Source organism: Gavialis gangeticus, unplaced genomic scaffold (genome assembly GCF_001723915.1).
Source record: "Gavialis gangeticus isolate Ggan-Ray unplaced genomic scaffold, GavGan_comp1, whole genome shotgun sequence".
Lineage (NCBI taxonomy): Eukaryota > Metazoa > Chordata > Crocodylia > Gavialidae > Gavialis > Gavialis gangeticus.
The window spans coordinates 85,848,253-85,867,194 of NW_017729025.1; the positions used below are offsets into that span (position 1 = coordinate 85,848,253).

At 42.9% G+C, this 18,942-nt stretch overlaps 3 protein-coding genes across 6 annotated transcripts in view; 2 read left to right on the forward strand and 1 right to left on the reverse strand.

Moving 5' to 3' along the window:
- The window catches only part of SNAP23 (synaptosome associated protein 23), a 35,359-nt gene extending 32,687 nt beyond the window's left edge, over window positions 1–2,672 (forward strand). For all 3 annotated transcript variants that reach the window (XM_019519083.1, XM_019519082.1, XM_019519081.1), the window contains exon 8: window positions 1,625–2,672. In XM_019519083.1, the coding sequence (XP_019374628.1) occupies window positions 1,625–1,690 (66 nt within the window). In that variant the 3' untranslated portion in view covers window positions 1,691–2,672. The remainder of the gene's footprint in view (window positions 1–1,624) is intronic.
- A 4,578-nt stretch (window positions 2,673–7,250) lies between these two features.
- On the reverse strand, window positions 7,251–15,766 carry LRRC57 (leucine rich repeat containing 57). Of its 2 annotated transcripts, none has more exons than XM_019519079.1 (6): window positions 15,630–15,766; window positions 14,941–15,127; window positions 12,222–12,357; window positions 11,114–11,382; window positions 9,711–9,896; window positions 7,251–8,057 (listed from the first exon to the last, which is right to left on the reverse strand). In XM_019519079.1, exons 2-6 carry the CDS (start codon window positions 15,022–15,024, stop codon window positions 8,016–8,018), a joined length of 717 nt encoding a protein of 238 aa, XP_019374624.1. In that variant the 5' UTR covers window positions 15,025–15,127; window positions 15,630–15,766; the 3' UTR covers window positions 7,251–8,015. The 2 variants fall into 2 exon arrangements, with proteins under 2 accessions (XP_019374624.1, XP_019374623.1); XM_019519078.1 differs by having other exon boundaries at window positions 14,941–15,130.
- A 421-nt stretch (window positions 15,767–16,187) lies between these two features.
- The window catches only part of HAUS2 (HAUS augmin like complex subunit 2), a 30,000-nt gene continuing 27,245 nt past the window's right edge, over window positions 16,188–18,942 (forward strand). The window contains exon 1 of the mRNA XM_019519080.1: window positions 16,188–16,294. Within this exon, the coding sequence (XP_019374625.1) occupies window positions 16,205–16,294 (90 nt within the window). The 5' untranslated portion in view covers window positions 16,188–16,204. The remainder of the gene's footprint in view (window positions 16,295–18,942) is intronic.

Genomic DNA, 18,942 nt, shown 5'->3' on the forward strand with positions numbered 1-18,942 from the left:
AGTTGCTGTTGAGCATGGGAGTGAAGGGCACAACCTCAGAACTGGAACTTCCTAGACCCTAAATGCTGGAGGCTGCAAGTGGGGGGGGGGGCCCTGCTCATGCCCAGTTCACTCTGCGTTTTCAGCATCTGGTCTTTACCACTGTGACACAGGAGACTAGTAAGATGTACCTATGATCCAACCCAGTAAATGGCAATTCTCGTGTTCTTATTAAGATGAATTTTAAACACTTAGTAGGTTTTAGGGGTGCAAGCTAGGATAACACAAGCTTAGTGTTCCAAAAATAGGAAGATGTTGAGCTCTTAATTGGTGCTTTAAAGTTGTACCACCCCTTTCTCCCTCCACTCCAGTTCAGCAGTCACCAAGAAGTGATGGATTTCACGCTTTAAAATCCATGCTAGCTAAAAAGGGAAACAAAAGTAATAATAATATTATGTATTATATATATGACAACTGAAAAGGGAAGCTGATGATAATTGCCTGCAGCTTGATTGCTAGTTTAGCAATAAGGGAGGCTAAAAGTCCTTAACCACAACCAAGGGGTCTTAATAATACAAGAAGGAAATACAAAGGTGATTGCACCAATTACAAGTTTTGTGCCCAGGGAAGAATTAAAATTAACCAGCTTGACTGGTGTTATATGATGTGGCTGACAGTAAATGCAACTCTCTCCATGTTCCCTGCTTTATACATGTAGTACAAGTTTTGGCAGTATTGCCAGTATGCAGCTCTGACTGGTGGTCAAAAACATGTCTAGTTCACAAAGTGTTTTAAAATAGCTATAAACATTCAGAAAATAGGAACAGGAAGGGTTTGTCCTGCAGTGAGACTTGAAGGAGCAATGACCTATTTGATATCTGTCTGGGGAAAGATTATTTATAAAACTAAAAATGTGTTTCTTTGAGATGGTCAGAACAAGAACCAATGGTTGGACAGTGAGGCTAGAACAACTTTTTGGAGACCCAACACTTTAAATCCTAATTTGGATGTTTAAGTATCTTCTGGGCTATAGAATTTCATGGGTTCCATGTAGGCCTCACTGACATGACACTTGATAGCTTGTGTGTGGTGTAGTTTGTTTTTTGGGGAGTTTTGTTTTTGTTTGGTTTTTTTAAATCCAGGTGGTTAGGTTAGATTAAACTCTTTTCATCTGACAGCTACTTCTGGCTTGTGGGTTTTTAATTGGTTTAATACAGTCCAGTGTTTTTAAACAGTGAAGTTCTTGCAAAGTTATTTCCTAAACCGTATCCTACCTTGGCTGCTATCAGAGAAACAAAGCATTGTGGAAAGCCACTTGCCTTACTAGTCACTGAAGTAAGCTTAGAGGAAAATCCTTGTCAGATTTCCCTATATAACTTCTCCCAGCTCCTCTAAAACCTCAAGAGGATGGCTAGAGTGATGGAAGAGAACTAATACAATCTTTCTGCCCTCTTGCAAAACTACAAGCCACTACTGAGTCAACAGCAAAGGCTTCCCATTTCCCTTCTATGAATCCAAATAATAGCGCAGTGCAGTTCTGTGGACCAGCCTGTGGGGGGTGGACTTTGAATTTACTATATTAATTTTGCTTGGCATAAAGTCTTCCAGTCACCTGTTGTTCTTAAGCATGCTTTTTACATTTCAGGCGGATACCAACAAAGATCGCATTGAGCATGCCAATGTCAGAGCCAAGAAACTCATTGATAGCTAAAGCCTGCTGCCATTGTCCAATATCTTTCTCCAGCTGCAAGCCACCATTTTCATGGATCTGTGAAACTTCCTGTATCTCAGAATAAAAAGGGCTGTGAAGAGTGAAAAAGAAGCTGCTTCATTAGGGTTTCCCTCTTCTTGGCCTCTGTATTCAGACTTGGCTTTGACTTCTCCAGCAAAGTTGCCAACCTAGCTCACTCTTAATAGAGAAGAATTGATCCTGTTTTAATCTAATTTTAATTCAGCCTGTGCAGGGCTTGCTTTCACAGCTTTTGGGTTTTTTGGCTTTGTTTTGCCTCCCCCCCCCCCGCTTTTTTTGGTTTTTAATATATTCTTCATCCTTTCCCCTGCACAAACTGTTCTATTCAGTTTGGGGAAAATGGTGGTGTAACATGAGTTAACACTTGTGGAAAGGTTGGACAGGGCACTTCATATGCTTTATGTTCCTTTGAATTACCTCAGAGTTGTGTACCCTCACTAAAATAAGGGCTTGATTCTTATGTCTGGTACTTCTTAATTTAGCAGCTTTACAGGTGGTTGGTTTAACTTCCAAGCAATTTATGAAAGGCTTTGGGGGGCTAAGTTTGAACTACCAGATGTAACAAGTTATAGCCAATGGCTACTACATTTAGGTTGAGGGCTTTAATACATATTTGTTTAAACACAAATTTGTAATGTTAAATTAAATTGGAGGGGTACACCAGCTTTAATCCATCACTTTACATTAAGGAAAAAATAAATGGCATGGTTAGCAACTTCTGCTGCATTTTTTTCCTAATAATTGTATCACACACTTTTTGAAGTAACCATAAAGCTTTGGACAAAACTTCAAAATGAATAAAAATATCTGAGCTTACAAGAGACTTGAGTCTGAATACATAGTAGAGCAGATATCTTGTACTTGTATAGATCTGTGTCTAATGTAATCCAGTGCTATATCAAAAATCTCAGTTGGGGTTTATATAAAGGTTTGTTCCCCTGCAGTGGCTCTGGGGCAGCTTTTTAAATCTCTGAATCAATATAATGGAAGAAATATCTTCTGAAGTCTGACAGACTTGTTCTTTTAAAGCCTGTGTAAAGTCATCCTACTGAAGTATGTATGTGTATCTTCCCACCGAATCTAAACAATAAGTAATAGCAAATTTACAATAAGTGACTAACATTTTTAGATCTTTAGTTTGTAGCAATGTTTCTTGAAAGAACAGCAAATATTTCATGAACTACTGCTCTCCTTTTCTCCCTTGTTCTGGGAACAATCTGCTTGCTCTAGTTCTGCTGTAATAAACCAGCTTAGTAATCAGGCTTTAAAACATATAGTAGGAAATGATCCAAATCCAAGTGGCTTACAACCAGAATGCTCCAGTTTCTCTGGGTTGGAAAGGGATTTGTTCTTCCTATGAACAGATTGTTCATGTTTTGTTTTGCAAATGCATTTAATCTGCTCTATTCCCAGTGTTCTCCTAAAAGTTAAAACCACAAGTGGATTGTTTCAGGGGTGAAGAAAGCTGTTATAGTATCCACTTCTTCAGTCTATGAATGATTTATATGTAACCTAAACTGTGATATTCAGTGCTAGCACTTTGTGGGAAAGGGAGGGTTCTGCACAAGTCACTTGAGGATTCCATACGTAACACTTTTGTTCCAGTAATTGAGTATTTGCAGCCCTTAGAAAATTCTGGGCTAAAGCTAACATTAAAAAATGTCACGATGGGTAATTTTGGTCACACATTAACCAAATATTAGGTATGTAACATACTCTAACCAGCAAAATAACTAGCATTTTTAAGCCACTTCGGGGACATCTCACTGCAAACAAATCCTGGCCATGAAAAATGAAAGTGAGACGTAACTAGAAGGCTAGATAAAACACTGGAAAGTCTAGTATGAACCGAGATAATGATGCCAATTTTTGCTGATAATGGACACTTGTGGTTGTATGTTGACTTCTGCTAGAGCTGGAAGGATGCCCACATGGGTAGCAAAGTGGTATTTGGAAACATTGCAGGCTCCTACAAGCTCTTAAACAGTGCATGGGAAAACTTTTTTTTGTATTTGTGTTGCTTTATTTGTTTTAAAGGGATTTGAATACCTAAGTTCCTCCCCCCACCCCATAAGTCTGTTGGTTGAAAAAACATTTTCTGAAAATAACATGTTTTGGGCTTTTTGTTCACTTCAATGGTATGTTCTGCTGAGGATAGGAAACTCAATAGTTTCTTTGGTGCAGTGCCACAGATTACAGGACTCCCTGTGTACCTGTGGGTTGGATCTGACCTGTAGGCCAGGGGCTGAGCACCCCTGTTCTAGAACTTCTTCTAGGATTCCTTTGGAATACTCTGCTTCCCTCTTCCCCTCCCATCCCCCACTACTGGAAAAAACTTTTTTTTTTTAACCCATGTTTGACTTCCCATGCTGCTGTTACAGTAACTAAATATGTTAGCCATGAAAACTAGTACCATCAGTGATGCACAAAAATGTAATATTGCAGGTTAAAACGGTTTCCCATGTGATGCTGCTTGTATTTGTACAGCTTACCTGGGACCTAATTACCATACAATCCTTGTGCCAATGTGACAGCACATGGATAAAGCTTTATTAACTAACAGAATATCAGTGTCTTTCATGTTGTACAGAACTGGGGCCTTGAGGGGGTTTGGGGCACTGATGTGTCAAAACTGTCTGCTTCTCATTTTTGTTGGCCTAAACTGTAATAAAAATTCATCATATGTACTAGATGGAATAAAAGTTGTTTACGTGCATATTTTCTTTTTATGTTAAATACAATCCTGAATAGCATACAGAAGGAAACGTTCTATGGTTGCTTTGCATCATTAAGCCATTAGGTATGACAAAACACAGAACTCTGTAACCAGAGTCTTTGTATACCAACCTCTAATCAGCTTACCTCTGGGAAAACTTGGCAGAACCAATTCCCAAGGTCTTATTCCTGTTCCTCCCTTGCAGAATTCTTGTTTTAAGATGCTTTTGCACAGCTGTACACTCTTTTTTTTTTTTAGTGGATTTCTAATACAATTCTAGTTTGCAAAGTTTGTTGATGTAACAACAAATGCAGAGAGACAATAAGTAGCTTGACTAAAAAAGAAAAATGGTGTGAAAAAACTGAGGTAAGGTGAGAGCACAAGAGTGTGTAACTAACTCTCCCCTCAATATTCCTACTGCAGAGTTGTTTGACGCCACCCCAAGCACTAACTGGGGCTTGTGGGGCAGAGCTAAAATGGCAACATCTTGGTTAAATCTTTTTATGGGTAGAGATATGAGGGTAAAGAAGTATCTGCAGAGCAATGAAAAAAAGGATAAGTGAAATAGGTCAAAGAATGGGGTAGGGGAAGAATGACCTGAGGCACCAGTATAGAGTAAATACTGCATTAGACTAACAAGAGTAGTATATACTACTGTAATACAAGGATGTATATAAATCCAGGGCTGGACTTTTTTTCAACAGTAGGTAGCATACCTAGAAATTCTTCAAGCATCTCCAAACTTACGAGAAGGGCTGTTTGCCTTTGCAATGAGATACTTTTCTTACAGGAGATAAGAGAAAGCTATATATGTGAAAGTTGCTAGAAAATAGGTTATTTATATTTATGCTACTAAGGTTTTCAAGTAGCAAAACTTCTCATGTGGCTGCAGTCATGTTAATTGAAGAGGGATTCTCACAGCTTTTCTGGCTAAAGCAAACAACCCTCCACTAGCCTGTGGGGGCTGCTAACATTAACACTACAGCTCTATATGATAATAATTAAGGTGAAATATACCTGAAACGAGGCTTGCTTAAATGTTTTCTGACTCTCATATGTGGCATAATGAATGTTAAAGGAACTCTGCTGTGCTTCAAGCCACATTTAATTCCCCCAAAATTGACATGTATGAGTCAAGTAGCTCCTGGACTGAACCGCTGAGCAGTAGAGAAGATGGCAGTTGCTTCACTTACTGCCATGCTGTTTTTCTGACCAGAGATTAGTCCATTTTCTTATCCTCTGTGGTCAACTACATTTAAGATAACTTTCTTCATAAAATTATAAACAAGGAAAGGAATGATGGACTGTTGTCTCTACCCACTTTCTCCTGCATAAGTACTCCTCTTTTTTTTCTCAGCATGAACAGCTGCAATTTTAAGTTAGGCTGTTAAAAGAGCAGTGGTGCCCACAGTTTTGGCCCCATTGGGCTAGTTAAATGGAGTGGGGCTAGCCAGCAGGCTAGATCAGGCCATGTGCTGCACCAACATGCCCCTCACCACCTCCACACCAAGCAATGAAACTACCTCCTACTCACCTGAAGTAACAGCTTGCTTGGATTACATGTGCTTATTTTTAAAAGGGGTTTGGAGGCTTTTTTGTACAGTATTTCAGCTGTATTTAACCCTAATAGTACTGGTATGGTAAGACTTAATTCACCCTGATTAATGCTGAATTTTTTTCCAACTTACCTGCAGGTTAATTAAATAAGGCTTTTTACATGAGTTATAGTAGTTATGTACTTGTCACCCAACCACCTCTTATCACTAGTGCTTGTAGAACTTTTATTATTTCATAAAATATATAGCTAATACTATTCTCTCCATTGACTTTCACACTTCAAGTTTGCTTCTCAATAGTTTTACACTGAGTGCAAGTAATTTTCCTTGTTAAAGAACAGTATGAATTTTGTCCCTTTGAGCTACAGCACTGGTACCACATACTTAAGATAGAAGGGAGTGTGGATTTCAGGGAACACTGATTAGATACTAATTCACACTCAGCTTGGAATAAATCATACAGGGACAGTACTCAAATTTCCCCTTGGTGAGGCACTCCTGAAAAATTAATGCATGTTCTAAGCTTTAAAGGGCAGGGAATTCATGGTAGCAAACTGACTTTTATTGGTAGTCATTTAAAAAAAAAAATTCAGTCTATCCACCTATCCAAGCAAGAGTAACTGAAGTTCAGTGCTGTTAACTTTCTATGCATTTCTGAATTCTTAACTAACCTTATTTAACAGGCCTTTGAGAGGACTTAAAGGGAGGGACAGGTACAGTGCAAATGCTGGGCAATATTTAAGTGCAATTAGTTCACATCAGCTGCAGTAGAAACAACATGCAGAAGTAACATTAACGTCTTACAATGAAAATGTGCTTTGATGGAATACAACTTCTGTTTCTACATGCAATAGCAATTAGTTAACTTGCTATTTGAGATGCACACTTAATATCTACCAAACATTTTCTCTTTTTGAAAAGCATGTTTATTTTGTCAGTTTTAAGTGTAGGCTTCCTTCAAGATTGGGTAAAACACAAAAACAAGTACCCTTCAATAAAAAGGGCTTATAGTTAAGTCTGTAAAAAAAAAAACAAAAAAACAAAAAAATTTGAAGTGGTAGATTTCAAATGGAATTAAGACATTTAGTTCTTTTTAAAGTGTTTTACTAAAATAAGCAAATACATAGCTATCATTTTAGTGCCAGTTACATACAATTGCGAGTGCTTTTGGTAGTAAGGCAGCTGTAAAAAGGTGAAGAAAAAACTTTAGACGTGGCTCTGCAGAAAATATTAAATCAGTGCAAGGATATCAACTTTTCTGGCAAAGTATATTTTACTAAAGATATTGAGAACTTGTCGAGTAATCATTAAATACTGCTTAAGAAGAAAAGAACCATAGTGCAATTCTATCAGGTAGAAGAGAATCTCTACAACAGTTTAAATGACAAAAAATAATGCCAGAGACATGATTTGATTTTAAAAAGCAATTAATATAAAATACTTTAAATAAATTAACTGCATGAACTCTTTGTGCTTCATAAAGTGTACACAATTTTAAGTGTTACGACATGTTAAAGTTAGCTTTATCCATACTAGTAGACATTTACAGCAAGTGTGACATTTTGGAGTTGTGTTGGTAATAGAACTTCAGCTCATTCCCACATGAGTGTTTCAACAAAAGTAGCTTAACTAACCTAAAGCAACACCTGAAAGGGGAATAATTGTTGTAAAAAAGAAGCTTATGACCAACACCTGAGTTCAGCCACCAGTGAGAATTGCATTCCCCTTATCTCCTGCTAAAGTCATTGTGTGCCCTGAAAAAGGAGAATAAAGTGAACTGAAAGCTATGATAGCCCAGAAGTGGAAACCAGCCTTCAGGCAGATTTACCAGTTCAATGCCCATATTTGCTTGAAGCATCCTTGGCAACAACCTATCATTTTAGTGTGAAGCTAATATGGTCAGTCTCATCTCCAGTCTTGGAAGTCCTCTCCTGCCAGGCAGCCAGCATTGCTGATTACACTGCTTCACTTGCTGCCTTTTTCTTTCTGGTGACAAACCCAGAATGGCAAACTATCATGCAAACTTCTTCTTCGTAGCTGTGAACCGCTCCATATACTAAAAAACACAGAGAAGAGATCAAGTTATTTGTTCTGAAGGAAGAAAGTATGGATACAAAAAACAACAAACAGTCAGTTTGTAAGAGGCAGGGGGATTTCTTGGCTATTTCTGGATCACTTCTATATAGCTGGGAAGAGATATTAGACAAGTTTAAGCATAAAGTACCCAACATGAAGATTGTGTCCTCAAGCTTGCCTAACACCTCTCCTAACTATGCAGTTGGTTCAGTAAGAAAGTCTTGCTTTTTGCTTATTTCCTAGACCAGCATAGTTGCAGCACTCTAACCCTACCAGAGTTAACATGGTCATTCCAAACAATTCAGTTTGGGGTAACAGGTAAACAGCTTGCTTGGACAGCAGTGACGATCATTATTTCTTCAAGTTAAAAAAAAAACAAAAAAACCAGAATGAACATCAGAAAAGCCTCATAATACCTTGTCCTTAGAACAGATTAGAGAGATGCCATTTGCAGATGTTATTGATGGTGAATGCCAAGAGCTCATTTACTTAGCAAGGAATTTGTAGTCATGATTTTTCTAAGGAATCTGTAGACTTACATGAATAAATACAACCTACAGGCTCCTTGCCAAAACAATATTCAGTGTTGCAGAGACCAAGTATTATACTATCAGGTACAAAGCAATATTATTTGAATGACATCAATGGAAGAGCTTTGGCACTCTCAGATACTTAAGTGACAACACCTCTCCCTTCTATAGCCAATTGGTTGTAAACTTGTTGTCACCCAGACAATGCAAATCAGGAGATATACGTGTTTGAGATAACAAAAATATTTGGACTCAAAAGTTTAAGTCATTTTAATTCCCCCCTCCCACAATTTTATCTACAAGGTCAACTTTATCTACAAGACTACCTAGTACAGGTAAGGACTTATGAGAGTCAGTATCAAATTTCCTGCAATAAAAATGAAAGCAGCAACAAGGCTAATACAGACACTTTCTTATAAGAAATTCTATAGTACAACCATCGTGCAGAAGATTATATAACACACAAAACCACACAACCCAAATTCTTTCCAAGGAAAGAGCTATAAAATCTGAGGCCAATTAAACAACTGAAGCCCTCCCCCTCCATTCTTCCAAACTTGATGCTCCCTAGTTTCAGTTTCCTGTGTCAGTCACTGGGAAGGGAAACCCAAATAAATAATGCTCAAACTTAGCACTAACTAGAAATACCACTATTGCTCCATTTCACTACTACCAGTGTGTTAAAAATTGTAGCTTTCAGTCTCCAGACTATGCTGTATCCTTGCTGGTATCACCTAATTACTGGGTTAAGAGCGCTGTAACTTAAAAATAAACTGGCTTAAATGCATGCTACAGTGCAGTTTGATGTATGCCAGATCTGAAGGGATAGGCCTCCCTGAGGCATAAAAAAAGACCACTCAAGACATTCATCTTACAACCTGTTCTTGTGCCACCCACAAACAGGTCCTTTGTTATGGTCTAATAAGCTCAAAAGGAAGGTAGGTCTTCCCCAAAGATTGTCCTTGCTAAAACCAATGGACTGTCTGAGCTCTCATCCAGCAGCATAACTAACAGCATAGCCCTCACCTCCCCCACCCCATATTCTGAGAATACATTTTTGGAACGGGAATTAAATGGCATTCACTAGATATTTAACTATACACCTTGTCATAGCCCTCCAGTTCTCTGAGCTTCTTGATTTCAAAAAGATTGCCCTCAACTGCGAGCAGTGAGATTTGGGAATCACTGAGGATGCTCTGAGGAAGCATGCTGAGTTCTAGACAGTTCTCTTCTAAACGCAGAACCTTGAGCCGTGGACAGTGAGAGATCTGCACAGAAATCTGGGAAATCTGTTGGGTAGCAAAGGAGAGAGTGAACGAAGTTTAAATTAAATACTGTTAATGAGTTATTTACCTGTATACCAAGCAGTGTTTTGCAAGCTATTATTTAACAAATCTGATGTTGAGTTATCCAAATACAAGGCACACTAATAGTGCTATTGCTTATTCTATAGACCAGTAGTTCTTAATGTTTTTAGACTCAAGGAAGCCTCAAAATGTCAGCTCTTAGTTTTCATTTCATTTTTGACTACAGAAAAAGAAAAATATTACAGCAACTCTTCTCTTGCAAAGAATTTAGAAAGACCACAACAGATCAGAAAGTTCTTAACACTGTGGACTCTTATTTGAAATATCTGGGTTTAATCTCATGATTCTGTTTGTATATCTTGCACTGCTACCATTGCATGGCACCCTGCAGCACCCATGAAAAGATCTGAAGGCACTCTGGGGTGCTGTGGTACCCTGATTGAGAATCACGGCTATAGATTAACTGGGGTAATGAGATAAACTAAGAACCTCCTATTTTCCTGACTTTCCTAGTTCTGTTGACAGCTATAAATTAGTTTATTTTTAAAGGGCCTGTTATACTTCTTTAATTGAACCATAAGGGCAAGACTGAATATTTCTAAAATAAAGAACCTAACAACAAAGCTTACTTCTTATTTCTAATACTGTCCTCATGTGACAATAATAACACTATTCCAAATCAACTTGGCATTTGGCAAGTTAAACAGCCAAAGAATCCATAAGTTCTACATAGTTAGTAAACACTGAAATCCTTCTATTCCAAGCTTCATTCACCATGCAGTTTTCTGAACCTCAAACCACCACTATCTAGATACCCTTCCCAAAACAGGGACCTACTAAGAAACAAAGATAAAAGGCTAAATGCTACAGTGGATTGGTGGAGTGGACGAACACAATGGGGGTGTCCAAATTATTCTTCTCATACGGTAACTATCTGCTCTTCTTGAAGAAAAAATATTATAAAAGACCTGACCTTTAAGAAAGGCCATTCTTACAATCCTGCAGTCAAACCAGGCAGTAAGAGATATCAGATCCTTCCTTGCACCCACCTATACTACCATACTTAAAACAAAAAAGCAGTCCTTTCACCCTAGAACCTCCAAGTATCTCATTTTCTGATTTGTAGGGAACACTTGCTCTTTAAGAATGAAATAATCATGCTTCAAGTCCACATGCCTATCAACCCTCAGTTTCCAGACCTGGTTCTGATTCAAATTGAGTTCAATGGCCTGCAGTTCCCCTACTGCATCTGGCACACTCTGGATCTGGTTTTTGGAGAGATCCACCACATCCAAATGACGAAGACTGCACAACTGGGTGGGCACAGTCCGAAGCTGATTTCCAGAAAGGCTCAGGGTCTTGAGAGCTGAGAGTTGTCCAAAGCCAGCTGGCAGCTGTCTCAGGTGATTGCCATTCAGATGCAACGTGTCTAGCCTTTTCAGTTTACACAGCTCCTCAGGTAGAGCAGCTAGAAATAAATTATGAACAACCTAAGCAACTAGAAAAAAACAAAAGTGTCCATATTTAAAAACAGCCAAGACTAGCATTGCTATATTCCACACAGGAGTATTCTGATAGGATTTTATACCATAGGTTTTTAAGGCCTTGGCTGGGATGACCTAGTTGGGGATGGTCCTGCTTTAAGCAGGCGGTTTGACTAGATGGCATCCAGAAGTCCCTTCCAACCCTCATTTTCTATGATTTTAACATAAAATTATTCTCATGATTAAGGCAATTGGCTGATGTATTCTAAGACACGTACAGTAAATTTAGAAGTAACATACGAGTTTAGTTTTTCCCATCCCATGTTAATTTGATTAAGAGACTAGGCAGAGCACCTGACATCCATTAAAAAACAAACAAACACACTTTAGTTTTACCACTCATCCAAAACAACCCTAGCACCTCTGGCAGATAGCCTAGCTGGTAGCTGCTTGAAGTCTGCAGGACACTTGCCCAAGAGACACTTACTGAACTACCAAAACTGTTTTCTGTACTACATCCACATCAAATATTTTCTGTGCAAGTATGCAACCAGATTTTGTGCTGTGAACTGTCTGATCTGAAAACCAAGCAATGTGATATGTTTTAAAGTACTTACATGATACTGCAAAGTTATAATCTAAGAGTTCTTAACTAGTTTGTCACAAATCTAATTTTGATTGTAAATTCCAAAAGCTTTTAGTATAAATGACCAAAGATCTCCTTTACATTTTGTCATCAAATTTAACTTCTGATCAACAATAGAGATATTCTGTTTCATTATTCTTTTAGAACCCCATTATGATATTAAATCAGTTTTCATACTCAGTTTGTTGTTGTTTAGAGAAAGACTTTTCAGAACCGAAAATTTTCCTATCACTGGTGTCAAGATCTCAATTTTGTTGCTTGACAAATCTATTGTTCTCAAGTTGCTTGCTAGCTTCTGCAGGTCTTCAGGAAACTGGGTGGGAAAATACAAAGGAAATAAATAAATAAATAAATAAATAAATAAATAAATAGAGACAGAGTTGAGATACAGCATTTAAAACAATTGGTATTACTTCACACCAGACAGTGTAATTTCATGCGTAAGTCTTTCAGCTATTTACATTTTGGTATTAATTTTTTAGTAGAATAATTGTGTGAACTAATACCACAGAAAGCGATACTTATCAAATTCAATCCAAAACATATTTTAAAAGATAATTTTGTATTTGAGAAAAGGCAGACATTTTACAAACTCCTAGAAAAATCAACTCCTAGCTCGGACAACGTGGGATGACACAGTGCACTATGGTTATAAAAACTCACACCATTTCCTTTGTGGGTTTTCCTTATTGTGCCTGATTTTAAATAAAAGATGGCTAATTGATTACTTCATCATTTTAACATGACAGAAGCAAAAAACCCTTCTCTATCCTACTACTTTCTTCCCTCCACTATCAAGTAAGCATAAAAACAAAAATTTTCTTCCATCTTGCCACTATCCTTGCCTAAGTGGAATCCACTCCCTTTTACTTTCATCCCTGACCACTTCAAACTGTATCTGGCATAACTGTTTTTAATAACCCAATATAGCAAGAACCATCAAATGCCTCCACACAGCTTAATCCATGAGACAATGTTCTGGCTGCCTACTGCACTTGATCTGAGCCTTCAAGAGGTCGAGAAGCGATGGACACACAACTTTTAGAAGAGTTTAAATGCAGTTTAAACCTAAAAGATAGATGTATATTCCAGTTTAATTTAAATTTGCTGGAAATAGTTCAACAGTGTACCTGGAAAAATTGAGCACTACTTAAAACTGGCTCAGTGTTGCATGTGGACGTCAAGTGTTCTGTGATATGGGTCTGGTCAGTCAGGTATCCCACAGTGCATTGCTCCTCCCCCTCCCACACACTGCTGCAACTGGCCACTCTGGTATGTGGCAGAACTCTACTACATCCCCTTCTTCCCCCTTTTGTTGGCACTTCTTAATCAATCAATGAGCTCCCTTACACTGTATGTTCAATAAAACTATTTTTCTGGCAAGCAGCTGCGCCCTCACTCCCGACTCAGCCACAGCCTGTCATCATGCCTCTGACCCCTCCAAAAGCACTTCCCCAGGATGTCACTTTTCTGCTTTCCCTTGTTTCCTAAGCATGAGTTCAATTAACTTCAGTAGTCTGTGTTCAAGAAACAAAAGAAAGCAGAAAAGTAACAATACTCACAGCCACCGATCACTTAGTCCTGAGACACCTCAATAGGTGCAAGCACTCCTCCCCAGTTCATCATCTACTGAGAGGCATGCTGGGCTGGGTGCTCACTCCCACCCCCTGGTGTTCAAGCCACAGTACTTCACATACCCATGAACCAGTTCCCAATCAGTGACATCTGGGACCAATTCAATTGTTACACATGTCCCGCAACAATTGTGAACTGGTCCCCAAACAGTGATATTTTGGAAACGTTAGACTGTTCTGCTTGTTTGCATCCAGTTATAAGCAGGCATGCACAAATAGAGACTTCTGCAGCTGATACTGATAGCCAGTTTTTAAGGATGCATATTGGCCAATACTGATCTGATTTCTGATACCCAGCCCGGCAGCGTGGAGAGCTGCCTCCAGCTGGTAAGTCTGGTGTGGTAAAAGGGGGCGGGGGGGAAGGGAAGGGGCATGTGGGGGCAGATCAAGGTCCCCACAGTAAGGGAGAAGTGGGGCTGGGTCAAGTGCTGTCCAGCCAGGGCAGAGCAGGCAGGGCACAGGACACAGCCACAGCTCATCCCACGGGCACACCTCTGTCCCACACCCACTCCACCCTGGCTGGACAGCACCTACCCCAGCCCCACTCTTCCCTCACCATGGGGGAGTTGATCTGCCCCCCCCCCTTCCCTCCCCTTCCACCACACCAGACTTACCAGCTGGAGGCAGCTCTTCATGCTGCTGGGCCGTGCTCCTCGCTGCCTGTACTCACTGCAGCTACGCGCGCACACAGGCTATTTATTGGCCAAATTATTGGCTTGATATGGCCAATTTCCAATACAGTAAATTTTCTTTATACCAGTGCCGATCCAATATTGGACCCATGTATCAGTGCACCTCTAGATACAAGTCAACCAGCGTAAGCTCACAAGAAAGTCCTACCAAACAGGGCTACTCACATAACTACTGCTAAGCAGGTACATGCTTCTGTGAAACTTTCAGGCCCTAGCTCTGCAATTTCTAGAGAATCTCCTTGCGTCACTAAATAGTTATAAAACATTATTTGCACTGTGCCAACTTTTCCTACCATGAACCGTCATTTTTGATGCATTAACTGTTAAGTATTCTGGTTTCAAAATTTGTTTTTATGGTAAAAGCAAATGTATTAAAAGCATAAATGCTTCTTGGAAAACAGACATCCTGCTGGCTCAGAGCACAGCACATGCACGAGCATATGCTGCAGATGGAGAGATACTTGAAATACTTTTCAAGTGCCATGTGTATTAATAATATTGCACAAAGACTAGGGATGCAGTCCCTCTCCAGAAGAATTAATCAAGTGCACATGCAGCCTAGTCCATTACCTCAGAGAGTCCCTTTCCTGTTAGCTGGAAAACACCAGTTTTCTGGGCTGTCTCCAGGTGGGCTTTTAAGGCACTATTTCCCATCCTGCTGGTCCTGTTCCAATGATTCTGAACTCTGTTTAAAAGGCTTCTCCCAGGCTTGGTGCTCCCAGGTCTTGCTGCACTGGATCACATGAAACCAAACTGCCTGCTAGAAATAAGATGTATATATTAATCCCAGCCTCTCAACACATGCTGCACATCATGACTCACACACACTTCTTAGTGAAACATGGATCTTAACTGGATTAACCCAAGTGACTCTCCAGGCTGCAAGCACAACTGCTGGCCAGGAGGCTTGACAGTGGGGCCGGGAAAAGTCACAGTCACAGAGAAGTGAGGCTGGAAGGGAGCTCCAGAGCTCATCTAGCCTGAGGCAGGATTATCCTTACCAAAACCATCCCATCTGAACTCAACAGAGCCCTCAACCCTGACACAACACGCACCCAACACCCTCACCCCCGCAGAGAGAGGAGACTGGGGCAGCCTACGCCCTGCTGCTGCAAAGGAGGTCAAAGTATGCCAAGAGGCACAAGGCAAAGGGCCACCTCCAGCTATAGAGGAGAGGAAACCAACACCCCCGCGTTGCCAATCTGACCACGGGGGAAAATTCCTTCCCGCAGCCCTGGTGGGGGGAGGGGGAACCTGACCCTCTAGCCAGGAGCCTCCGGCGCTGGTCCCAGCAGGATACTGGTGCAGCCCCAGCTCTTGTGCGGCAACACCCCGCGCCTCTCGCGTGCAGCAGCAGCAGCAGCGGGGCGAGGCCTGGCGGGGAGCCGGATGAGCCTTCCCGGGCTCCGGACCCTCCCGTCTCACCCGAGCTGGAGCCTCCCCGCTAAGCAGCTCCTCTAACCCCGCATTACCCGCCTCCTCCGAACCACAGAGAGCGACCGGGCGAGGAAGAGCGTCACCGCCAGCAGGACCGGAAGCGGGTACCGCTCCCCTCCGCCCCAGCACGTCAACATACTCAATGCGGCGGCGCCCGCCTGGCGGCCACACTCAACATGGCAGAGGGGGAGGTGCCACCCCGTGCTAAGGCTGCCGCGGGCATTGGCTGCCACACCCAACATGGCGGTAGGAGGTGCCAGCCGGCGGCTGAGGAGGAGGGAGGCCCGGCCCCGCCCCGCCCCGCCCCGCCCCCTCAGCTGCGCTGTCTCACGGGAGGCGGTCCGCGCGCTCAAGGGTCAGGGAGGCGGGGGCTGGCGTTGCTGCTGCTGCTGCTGCTATGGCTGCTTCCAACCCTTGGGACCCGGCGCGGCCCACGGCGGCGGGGGCGCTGCTGGCGCGGTGCGTGGCCGCGGGCGTGGTGAGCCAGGTGCAGAGGGGATGGGGCGGGCCGTTAACGGCTGCGGAACAACAGTTAGAGGCGCCGGGCGCCTCGGGCCCCGGTGAGGGGGACAGGGCGCGCGAGCCGGGCTGCTCCGCCTCACGGCTCAGGGGCGGAGGGGTGGCGGCAAGCAAGGGTTTGCGATCAAGGTGTGCAAACGGCGAAGAGAAAGGAGATACTATTTATTAACTGAATAATGTATTTATTATTGTTATAATTATTTGTTTTACTCTCTCTCTCAAGACAAGAATGAGAGGTCACACAATGAAACCAGTAGGGAGTAAATTTGGGACTAACCAAACATGAACGACTCCTGCCCCTGGCAGCTGGGGGGACCAGCACGGCAGTGGCAAGTGGCAAGCACCAGCCAAGGGCAGCAGCGTCATTGGCAGCCAGTGGGGATCGTGGACCACTTGCAGACGCCACCAGAAGTGTCAGCAGCGGGGTGGTGTGCCGCTGACAGTGTCAGCAGCATGTTTTTGGAGGGGGTGTACCACCTGCATCGGTGTGCACCCCCTAAACATTGCCCCCGTAACCCAAGGAAGTTCTTTTTCATGCAGCGTCTTGCTCAAGTGCAGAGCTCCTCACCCCCAGGTGCGGTAGAAGCCAGCAATGGCCACGTAGCCGGATTCCAAAAGGGATGGGACAGTTCTGGGTGGGAAGGGATGTTGGTAGCTCGGGAGTGTGGGGCACAGCCTCTGAATCTGAACTTCCTGAGCCTTAAATGCTGGAGGCTGCAGGTGAGAGAGAAATGGTAGGAAAAACCCTGGTCGTACCCAGTTCACTCTTTCCCTCTGCCCCCATGTGACACGGGCCTATTTGTTGCCTTGGGAATGCAGGTCACTGCCCACAAGGAAACACTGTCTCCCTTAGAAAGGGAGGCCACTAGGTAGACAACAGCTCATTTCTGGGGACAAGTAAAGACAGGGATGGGAGTAAGGTCAGTGGCTTAAAACTAGTGTGCCAAGGGAGAACACTGAGCAGAGCACACTGGACAGCGCCCCCTGACCCTCAGACGAGTCCAGGAAGCCAGTGGACACTGTTCAGTGATACTCTTACTGGAGACAAGATCACAGGAGGGATAGGCAAGTGGCCCCACAGTCCCCGGAGATCCTTCCAGCTAGAGTGTCCTTCCTGGTGCAATATACTGCTGATTTAGGGCCAGGAGGAGCTTGTCCAGGAAGTCCTGGGAATTGGTGGGGCCATGGACAGGGAACACCTAAATAAACAGGTGTGGGGAGGAGTGCAGCGAAAACCTAAGCAAGAGGGTCTGGGGGAAGTGGTGAAGGGGCTGAAGCCTGGCGCACTCCAGGTAGGTATGTGCCAGGGTCTTCCTCTGCTTGCAGAAGGCTAATTGCTGACAGGCTTTTTAACACATCAATGGGAAACATGGACCCAGGAAACTATAAGTCCCCTTTAGTAACGGGGGCCACTAATGATGTGTTACTGATTCCATGAAACAAATAATGAAGAAAACAGGGACAGGAGTGGAGGTCAGAGGTTTATAACTAGTGTGCCAAGGGGGGACATCAAGCAGAGCATATCGGGCAGTGCCAACTGGCCCTCAAATGAGTTAAAGGAACCAGCAGACACTGCCGGGTGATACTGTGCCTGGAGACAGAAAGGAAAGCAGCCCTACAATCCCTGGGGATCCTCCCAACCAGAGCCTCCTTCCTGGCTAGATGTATAGCTAGCTTAGCCAGGGCCAGAAGGAGGTTAACCAGCAGGTCCTAAGACTTGGTGGGGCCACAGACGGGGAGTGTGTAAATAAGCAGGTGTGGTGAGAAGTGCAACCAGAACTTCAGCAAGAGGTTCTGGAGGAGGCAGTGCAGGGGCTGTAGCCTGTCACCCTCTGAGTAGGCATGTGCCAGAGTCTCCCTGTGCTCACAGAAGGCTAATTGCTGACATGCTACTGGGTTATATGGACCATTGGTCTGACCCAGTATGGTGTATCTGATGTTTTTATGTACTCCACAGAGAACCAGAGCACTTATCCCCATAGAGAGGAGTAGTTCAGGGTCTTGAGCTGTAGCATCACCGTGCCTGCTGCATAAACCTTTTTGTGAGGTGTGGTTATCAGCATTGTTTATATGAACAACAGTAGCACCTGGAGGTTCTAGTTAAGTCTGTCCAAATATGAGAGTCTCCAAAGAGCCTAGAATCGGCAGGAGCTAGAACTGTTTCATCAGCTGGCCCAAGATTCTGGACAACAGTTAAAGGAACTAAGGGCACTGACAGAAGTGACATTTTGTCACTCAATTGGCCCCCTGAAAATGCTCCACAGCCATGCCCTGAGAGAAGTGCACAGCTGCAGGGTGCTTTAAAAATGCCCGATCATGCGACAAATTAACCCTCATTCCAGGAGGGTACAAGTGAAGGTGCTCCAAAGCAGAGCATGTTCATTAATTTCTGTTAGTCCCTCCACGGAAGTGGGGCTGAGTTAATGCAGCTCAGCTCTGCTGCCAGTGCTGTCTGCAGGATGGGATGGGATGGGAGAAGGGAAGGGGAGGGAGCTACAGGCTGGGGTTTGCCCAGCCTGTGCTGGGGGGAGGGGACGGGGCAGCACCCTCTTCCTTGCTTCTCCCCCTCCCATCCTGCAGATGACACCAGAGCTGAGTGGGGGGGGGGGGGGGGGG